At 37.5% G+C, this 10,000-nt stretch overlaps 1 protein-coding gene across 1 annotated transcript in view; it reads left to right on the top strand.

Moving 5' to 3' along the window:
* Positions 1-10,000, top strand: part of LOC137642617 (hemicentin-1-like) — a 287,924-nt gene that overhangs the window by 49,067 nt on the left and 228,857 nt on the right. The window contains exons 6-8 of the mRNA XM_068375327.1: positions 608-713; positions 1,213-1,350; positions 5,708-5,892. Coding sequence (XP_068231428.1) covers positions 608-713; positions 1,213-1,350; positions 5,708-5,892 — 429 coding nt within the window. The remainder of the gene's footprint in view (positions 1-607; positions 714-1,212; positions 1,351-5,707; positions 5,893-10,000) is intronic.

Below are 10,000 nucleotides of genomic sequence, written 5' to 3'. Positions count from 1 at the left end.
AAATGTTGTGAGCTAAGGATTAAAGGTTATTTTGGAAAGCATTAAATGATATACTTGGTGGGGGCAAAATATGTCATCAAATTAAGGTACGGAGAATTCGGCAAAATTCAGAGACCAAGTTCATGCAGTCCAGTCCGAGACAGTTTAAAAAAAAAAAAAAAAAAAAAAAAACCTCGTGTAGTCTTAATCCAGTTCCAGCAAAGAAAGAGAATTGGTATATTTTAAAAACCTAAATTCTTTGGATAAGATTGAAAGACTCATTCTAATTATGTTTTATTAAGATATCCTTAATTTAATTTCAATTTGCTTATTGCAAAAGTATTTCCTAATTCAAAGACTTCAAATGGCAAAGGAAACAAAATGAAGTAATACAATCTTATTTTTCCCATGTTGCTTTTATTTGAAGAAAAAGAAAAAGAAAATATAGAAAATCATTGCATGAAGTAGATCGTTTAGGTGATTCATATTTTTCCTTTCTCTGTGGTTTTCCACTTTTATTTTCTACCTACTGAAATGCATCAATCCATATCTGAACATCTATCAGTTTATTTATTCACTAATGTAATATCTTAATAATTCCCATCATGATATATGGTAATAACCGCAGATTGTCGATCCCCTTGGAGAAGACGTTACTCAGCAAGAAGATCGTGTTGAAGATCTACTCGATCTGGAAAATGTGAAGATCGTTGGCGTCAAGCAACCCTCACCAGGTGAGAACTACTTACCCTTTTTCTTGCCTTTCAAAATGGGTTGTGTTTGTTAAACCTTCCTTTGTCTCTGCAGTTAGATTTTAACTTTAAAAAAAAACGGGTTTTATAGATAAGATTTCTATTTCTATATATTACTAATTTTTACATCAATTCATTTTTTCTTATCCATTATATTCAATATAAATTTTCTTTTCTTTTATTTAACATTCGTGTAAATCAAATTTTTTCCTTCACGATTTTAATCAGGCCACCTCTTTCAAGAGTCTAGTTTGACGCATTAGGCTGGTTAATCTCCTTCCTTAATTAATTATTATCTGTACATAATTTACACTGGAATTAGATTTCTAGAATCTAATATATATTTTAGTCGTATGATGTGCCTTGCTTCTAATTATCTGTTGCTTTAAGTGATTTTTTTTTATGATAGTTATCCATATTATAATGTATACTAATATAAATTTCCTTTTTTTTTTTTTTTTTTTTTTTTTGGATATATCAGGTCGATATAACATATCTGTGGGGAGTGATAGTAAATATACTGTCAGAGCGACTGGTCTATCATCCATCAATTTCGAACATGGATTTTCACTGAAGCCCACCACGAATTTCAAGGAAACTTATCATAGACCTATGAAAGGTACTGTATATTATGTGAGATTCTTCTGCATAACTTTGAAAAAAAAAATAATAAAGATTTATCTTTTCCGTAAAAAAGTATGTTAGTAATAATCTATCTCTTACTATCTTGTATTGCCCTTGGTAACCTATTCCAAATATGACAAAGGGAAACTTGATTACAAATCACCAAAATCAAACAAGTTAGTATTCATTGGAAAGATCTTGATAAGAGCTTTCTGATAAATATCAACAAGCAAGGACTTTTGTGATCTTGAAATGATTTGCTACATCATATGTTTTGTTGAGTTCACTACTAGCAGCGAAAGGGTTAAGATTAGTACATTGAAGTGCATAGGTTCTTTTCATATGCTTACACGAAAGTAAATTACATGCGTATGTGACAAATTGGTTTTATATGTTTGAGACCAAACAGACGAACAAGCAGAAAGATGCTTATTTATATCTATCAACAAACATCCATTTATTTTCTTACCATGCCATGTGTACAGCTGTCATCTCCACAATTTTTATAATAATAATAATAATAATAATAATAATAATAATAATAATAATAATAATAATAATAATTTTGATAACTCAAAGGTGGTAGCAAATCCGCATTAATGTATCTATTGAAATGCATTAAAAGATACTGAGAGAGTTTTTCAACAACTTGCTTAATTATCCTTTTCAACCTAACTAAAAGCGATGAAGCTATTTTCATCGTGAAACTAAAAACAGGATAAAACCGTTCACTTTTTTTTTTAAAGTTAGGAAGCACTTTTTTTTTTTTTCATTCCGTCGTTTTCAGAAGACAAACCAGTCGATCCAACCAACAGGTTTGCCTTAGTATTAGTTCTATATCACGTACGTTCTGACTATTGACAGCTTAAGCGCTTGCAACATGTTACCTGGACAGATAGAGGAGAGGCAACATGGTTAGCAGTATGCAACCATATTATTTGGAGAGGCAAGATAGGTTACTGTATGCAACTTTGTTACCTGAACAAGGAGAGGGGAGGAAACCGCAGCATCAAGAGTGGTTAAAGAAGTATCATCAGAAGTCAGTTAGTAATGTTCATTAAAATCTCTATTGAAGTGTCTCGAAATTGAGTCATTTGTAAAACTATTTTCTGAGGTAAAAGTTTTGTTAGCTTTCATAAAACTTCATATACTTACAACACCTACTAAAAATTGACCTTGGAATCATTCCATTTAATAATGTTATCGTTTTCCAATTCACTGGAGCATTATTCACTGTCTAAATTCTAAGCCCTGCATTGTTCACCTGTTCTCAGGGTAAGTCCCCTGTAACTTTTCCCGAAATATTTCATGTCACAATCACCATTGAGAGTATCCCTTGAACCCTTATGTTCTAAACGTCTGGAAAGTTATAAATGAGAATTGTAATAGACTTGTGAACATAATTTAGTTTTAAACTACAAACATAGAATTCAACACCACTTCATCCTCACTAAAAGCTCTCAAAACAACATCGAGAACATATAGGTTCATGAGATACCCTGTGATGAATGTGATATGGAATATTACTGGGTAAGTGGCAGGAGAATTGGTATACATAGAATGTAGACGGAAAATAATACACCAGTTAATCAGTATTGGAAAAACCATCACGTATACATTGAAATTGTTTCAAGATCAATTTTAAAAGTAATGATATAGGTTTCAGAAGACTTGTTTAGGAAGGTGTCATAAACATCTGAAATTCTTTGGACACCAAGGAAACACTTACTCAGGAAAATAGATTCACAAATGATTTAGTTCGAGATTTTAATAAACAGATTTCCCTTATAGCAACCAATTTTGCCTCTCTTCTTCTTTAGGCATCATGGTTGCAAACAGCCTCCACTGTTGCCTCTCCTCTTCTTGTTCAAGTAATATGGTTGCGTACAGCAACCCATGTTGCCTCTCCTCTCTTTGTTTAGGTAAAGTGGTTGCTTATTTCACCCTGTGTTGCCACTCCTCTTCTTGTTCAGGTAATATGATTGTATACATAAATCCATGTTGCCTCTCCTCGTCTTATTCAGATATATGTAATATGGTTGCATAAAGCAACCCATATTGTCTCTCCTCTTCTTGTGCAGGTAATTGTAATTGTTCAGTGGTCACTTTCCTCTTGTTAAAAGTTGAAGAGACTCTTTAGGTATGGTAAGCAGCTCTTCTAGGAGACAGGCACTCCAAAATCAAACCATTATTCTCTAAGTCTTGGGTAGTGCCATAGCCTCTGTACGTTGGTCTTCCAATGTCTTGGGTTAGAGATCTCTTGCTTGAAGGTACACTACGGCACACTATTCTATCTTATTTCTCCTTCTCTTGTTTTGTTGAAGTTTTTATAGTTTATATAGATGTTCATTTTAATGTTGCAACTCGTAAAATATTCTATTTTTCATTGTTTCCTTTCCTCACTGGGCTATTTTCGCTGCTGGAGACCTTGGGCTCATAGCATCCTGCTTTTCCAGTTTGGGTTGTAGCTTAGCAAGTAATAATGATAATAATAATAATAATAATAATAATAAGTCTGCATACAGCACCCCATGTTGCCTTTCCTCTTCTTGTTTGGGTAATATGGCTGTATACAGCAATCCGCGTTGCCTCTCCTCTTCTCGTTCAGGTGATATGGTTGCATTCAACAACCCACGTTGCCTCTCATCTTCTTGCTCAGGTAATATGGCTGCATACAGCACCCCATGTTGCCTTTCCTCTTCTTGTTTAGGTAACATAGCTGCATACAGCATCCATTGTTGCCTCTCCTCCTGTTCAAGTAATATGGTTGTGTACATCAACCCATGTTGCCTCTCCTCTCATTGTTTAGGTAATTTGGTTACTTATATTAACCTGTGTTGCCTCTCTTCTTGTTGTTCAGGTAATATGGCTGCAGTGAGCAACCCATACTATCTCTCCTCTTCTAGTTCAGGTAATATGACTTCAGAGAACAACCCATGTTGTCTCTCCTCTTCTTGTTCAGGTAATATGGTTGTATACAACAATCCATGTTGCCTCTCCTCTTCTTGTTCAGATAACATAGTTGCTTACTGCAACCCATGTTGCCTATCCTTTTCTTTTACAGGTAATATGGTTGCATATAGCAACCCATGTCACCACCCATCTTCTTGTTCAGGTAATATGGCTGCATACAGCAATCCATGTTGCATTTCCTCTTCTCGTTCAGGCCATGTGGCTGCATACAGCAATTCACGTTGCCTCTCCTCTTCTTGTTCAGGTAATATGGCTGCATACAGCAACCTATGTTGCCTTTCCTCTTCTTGTTCAGGTAATATGATTGCATACTGCAATCCATGTTGCCTCCCCTTTTCTTGTTTAGGTAACATGGTTGCATGCAGCATCCATTGTTGCCTCTCCTCTTCTTGTTCAAGTAATATGGTTGTGTACAGCAACCCATGTTGCCTCTCCTCTCTTGGTTTAGGTAGCGTGGTTGCTTATATCAACCTGTTTCGCCTCTCCTCTTCTTGTTCAGTTAATATGATTGCATATAGCAACCTATGTCCTCTTCTTTTTCAGGTAATATGGTTGCATACAGCAACCCATGTCACCTCTCCTCTTGGTCAGGTAATATGGCTGCATACAGCAAATCATTTTTCCTCTCCTCTTTTTTTTTTCAGGTTTTATGGTTGCATACAACAACGCATGTTGCATCTCTTCTTCTTGTTGAGGTAATATGGCTGCATACAGCAAACCATTTTTCCTCTCCTCTTCTTGTTGAGGTATTATGGCTGCATACAGCAAATCATTTTTCCTCTCCTCTTCTTCTTGAGGTAATATGGCTGCATACAGCAAATCATTTTTCCTCTCCTCTTCTTGTTGAGGTAATATGGCTGCATACAGCAAACCATTTTTCTTCTCCTCTTCTTGTTTAGGTAATATGGATGAATACAGCAACCTATGTTGCCTCTTCTCTTTTTGTCCAGGTAATATAGTTGTATCAGGGAACATGTTCCAGATGCTCAAGCTGACAACTGTTAGAACATATTTGATGACGAACAAATATTGAGGCATTCTGGTTATTTTCTTTGGCTGGTTTGTCTTATGAAAACGACTGGATCACAGAGATTGTTTCTTTAAAGAAAAAAATTAAAGAAATCTTTCCCGTTTTCAGTTTCATGTCAAAAATAGTTTTATCTCTTTTAGTCCAAAATATTGAACAGCTTTAGAAATGTTCTCTCAGTGCCTTTTAATACATTTCACTTTTTTTTACTAAAACATTATCATGGATTGCTTTCCCCAATAATGATGTTCATCATGATCATGATCATGATCATCATCATCATCATCATCATCATAATAATAATAATAATAATAATAATAATAATAATAATAAATTATTGACTCTATCTCAGGAGGGACGTCATATGTCGTGGTGAAGCCGGGTGATACAACAGAATTTGGTGACCTGAATCGCATTCAAATGATCTCCCTGGAAGGAAAAATCCTACACGACCTACCTTTGACACGTTTACCTGGACCAGATCCTATTTTCAACGGAACATCTTTCATCGCTCCTGAAGAATCCTTCCATATCAAAGTAAGTGGTTGAATAGTGTACATATAATTTTGTCTATATTATTCTATATCTAATTGCCTCATTCATTTTTTTTTTTCATTTTTTGAGGCGTGGGTGGGAGCTGAGTTTCATATTTATCTGCATATCGCCAAAGTTTAATGATTACTATTACTAGCTGAACTACAATCCTAGTTGGAAATATGAGGAAAAATAATCCAATGAGGAAAGGAAATAAGAAAATAAATAGACTATAAAAGAAGTAATGAACAATTAATATAGAATATCTTAAGAAAAGTAAATTCATTAAATAGATCTTTCATATATAAACTATAGATATACTTAATCCAGCCTGCAAGTTTGAACTTTTGAAGTCTCACCGATTCAGCTACCTTATTAGGAAGGTCATTCTACAATTTGGTCATAGCTGGAATAAAACTATTAGAATAATGTACAGTATTGAACTTATGATAGAGAAGGCATGACTACTGGAATTGACTGCATATCTAGTATTACGAGCAGGATAGAAAAGCCTGAGAAGGCAAGAATGCAAAGGAGGGTTAGAATTAGGAAAAACCTTATGCAACATGCATAAAGACCAACTGAATGGCGGAGCGAGAGATTAATATCTAGATCAGGAATAAAAAAATTAATAGACAAAGTTCTTAGCCAGCAAATTAAGATTCAGCAGTTGAAGACCAGACAGAAGTACAATACTCGAAATAAGGTAGAATGAAAGTTAAAACACTTCTTCAAAATAGATTGATCACAGAAAATCTCAAAAGATTTTCTCAGTAGGCCAATCATACTGTGCAATTGAATAGCAATAGGCCGAATGTGTTTCTCAAAAGTAAAATTGCTGTCAATTACACCTAAATTTTTAAGTCACATAGAATTAAAGGGACATATCAATGCAGAGATCTGGATGTTTAGGAGCCACTCTCCTCGACCTAATTACAATCATTCTCACAATTTTGTTAGAGTTCAACTTCGTGCTCCATGATTTGGACCATGCACCAATTTTAGCTAGATTTGACTGATCAAGAGTGTTTTCTAATGAAATTTAAATTTTGTTAAACGATTTAAATTTCAAATTGTCGAATTAAGTTATATGTCTATCTAATACTCGTTGCATAGTAGTTGCTGGAATTTTCTATAGAAGAAATATAAAATTCTGAACCCATGCTCTATAAATTCTATAAATATAAACCACTAGGTATCATTGTTAAATCTCCAAGGTATCTCAAATTGGTGATGGGTTACTTTACAAGTGCAATATAATCTGGCTGCATAAGAAAGTTATTTTATCTGAGAAGTATTATGACGAGAACAATTACATGTAAAAAGTTATGTACAATCACCAAATGAATTAACACACATTTCAAAATGTTTTGTAAATTAGAGGTGCGTTCAAATACAAGAAAACGAACCGTTGAGAGAGAGAGAGAGAGAGAGAGAGAGAAAGAGAGAGAGAGAGAGAGAGAGAGAGAGAGAGAGAGAGTAAAGGGGTTAATTTCCCAAGAAATCTTCTCTAAAGGCTGTTTGAGATTTCAGACCGTGTCTTAGCAAGGCCGTCTCAAGTACAGGCCTGGTCAGTGAGATCTCAGAGCGTGTCTTAGTAAGGCCGTCTCAAGCTCAAGTACTGTACAGGCCTGGTCAGTGAGATCTCAGAGCGTGTCTTAGCAAGGCCGTCTCAAGCTCAAGTACTGTACAGGCCTGGTCAGTGAGATCTCAGAGCGTGTCTTAGCAAGGCCGTCTCAAGTACAGGCCTGGTCAGTGAGATCTCAGAGCGTGTCTTAGTAAGGCCGTCTCAAGCTCAAGTACTGTACAGGCCTGGTCAGTGAGATCTCAGAGCGTGTCTTAGCAAGGCCGTCTCAAGCTCAAGTACTGTACAGGCCTGGTCAGTGAGATCTCAGAGCGTGTCTTAGCAAGGCCGTCTCAAGCTCAAGTACTGTATAGGCCTGGTCAGTGAGATCTCAGAGCGTGTCTTAGTAAGGCCGTCTCAAGCTCAAGTACTGTACAGGCCTGGTCAGTGAGATCTCAGAGCATGTCTTAGCAAGGCCGTCTCAAGTACAGGCCTGGTCAGTGAGATCTCAGAGCGTGTCTTAGTAAGGCCGTCTCAAGCTCAAGTACTGTACAGGCCTGGTCAGTGAGATCTCAGAGCGTGTCTTAGCAAGGCCGTCTCAAGCTCAAGTACTGTACAGGCCTGGTCAGTGAGATCTCAGAGCGTGTCTTAGCAAGGCCGTCTCAAGTACAGGCCTGGTCAGTGAGATCTCAGAGCGTGTCTTAGTAAGGCCGTCTCAAGCTCAAGTACTGTACAGGCCTGGTCAGTGAGATCTCAGAGCGTGTCTTAGCAAGGCCGTCTCAAGCTCAAGTACTGTACAGGCCTGGTCAGTGAGATCTCAGAGCGTGTCTTAGCAAGGCCGTCTCAAGCTCAAGTACTGTACAGGCCTGGTCAGTGAGATCTCAGAGCGTGTTTTAGCAAGGCCGTCTCAAGTACAGGCCTGGTCAGTGGGGGAAGAGGTCGGCACGAGTAGGTCGATTGATATGGAGACAGGACACCTGGCCATCCTCAACCCTTCTTGGTCTTAGTCGCCGCAGGTCGCACGTGGTCGACGGTTGACCTAGGGTTGGTCACACCTTGGTCTCCCATGGTTACTCTTGTTTGAGGAATTTAGGGGCTCTGACTGATTGTCAAAGAGCCCCTGTCCTGAAATACGGTCCGGGAAATCTGTGTGTGTGTGTGTGTGTGTGTGTGTGTGTGTGTGTGGCTGAGGCAAGACCTACAGAAAAGTCTTGGGTTGAGGAATGGTCTCCTCAAAAAAAAATAAAAAAAGATCGTAGCTTGGAACTGAGCTTCAACCTAAAAGTCACACAGAGCGCCGAAAGAGCGGACAAGGTCGAGGAAAGGATTTATTAGTCAAGAGACAATAGACTCTGTAGAGGTGGAGCCAAGGAGACCCTCCTTGGCTAGAGCAAGGCTTAGATATCTCGAGCTAGAACTAATTGTAGGGATGGTCGTGCTCTTTCATCCGTCCTCGACGCTCGTTCGATCCGCGCATGCGATAGGATTCCTTTTATTGCTTCGGACTCTGTCAAAAACGGATGGTCGGCCACCAAATGGAGAACCTTTTTACACACCTGCATTAAGTCGCGTGCAAATCTGGGAAAATTTACGCATAGCTAGGGTGAAAATCTTACAACAAAAGATCTAGGACTGAGTGTATAGAGTGAGACTAGAACATTTGTATCGCATCTAACATCGCATTGATCGAGGGTATATTGCAATATTTGTGTAGCTAGATCAGCCGAGGTTGAGTCTTGATCGGCGGAAGTCCTATGCTGGCGAGCCTGCGAGCATGTAATGCCTAGAGATCGACTCTATAATAAATATCCTACCTTGGACCCTATTACGCTGTTAGATTGAACAGAACGGATCCTGGGCGTGTTATGACCGCGTCAGATCTAGTGAACAGACGCAAGTAGAGCGTATGTTGATAAACTATAGAGCGTACACGACAAGATAACATCGAACGCCTGCGAGATTAGTGCTGGGTAGGTGAGGGAGTATAGTGATAATTAGGTTGTGTAGCTGCCAAGTTAAAGAAATCCCTTACCTTTTTATTGTTTGCATAAAATTATTTTAAGCCGTGAATTTCGAGTAATTTCTTGAGTAATTTCTTACCTTACCCTTCAGTTGATATGATTGTTACTGAGAATGTACCCTTGTGGGTTTTTCGTTATCACCAAAGTTAATAATGAAACGGGCTTCTAGAAATAAATCCTAAGGATATTGTCAAGTTTATTTTCTTTGTGTAGCCTTCATTTACATTTTGAAATCGATATTGATTAGCAAGATTTTCACTACAAAACATTGCCTATATGAAAACTATTCATTACCACAAGTACTCTTAAATCTGCAGAAGAGTTAAAACAAATTTCATATCTGTGTTAGCTGGATACAGTAGCTTAACTCCAAATTCTTTGGAATATCAGTCAGAATTTCCTCGATTTAACAGACCACAATAACCTTGAATAAATATCCTTTTACGGCAGTAGTTTTGTTAACGAATACCATAGTCATTTTAAGAAGGAAAACACTTATAAGAACTGAGAACACCTTAACTAGAGG

The sequence above is a fragment of the Palaemon carinicauda genome, chromosome 6, assembly GCF_036898095.1.
Source record: "Palaemon carinicauda isolate YSFRI2023 chromosome 6, ASM3689809v2, whole genome shotgun sequence".
NCBI classification, from domain to species: domain Eukaryota; kingdom Metazoa; phylum Arthropoda; class Malacostraca; order Decapoda; family Palaemonidae; genus Palaemon; species Palaemon carinicauda.
Note: the sequence above shows the minus strand (reverse complement) of the source record. Positions and strands in the feature narration are given on the sequence as shown.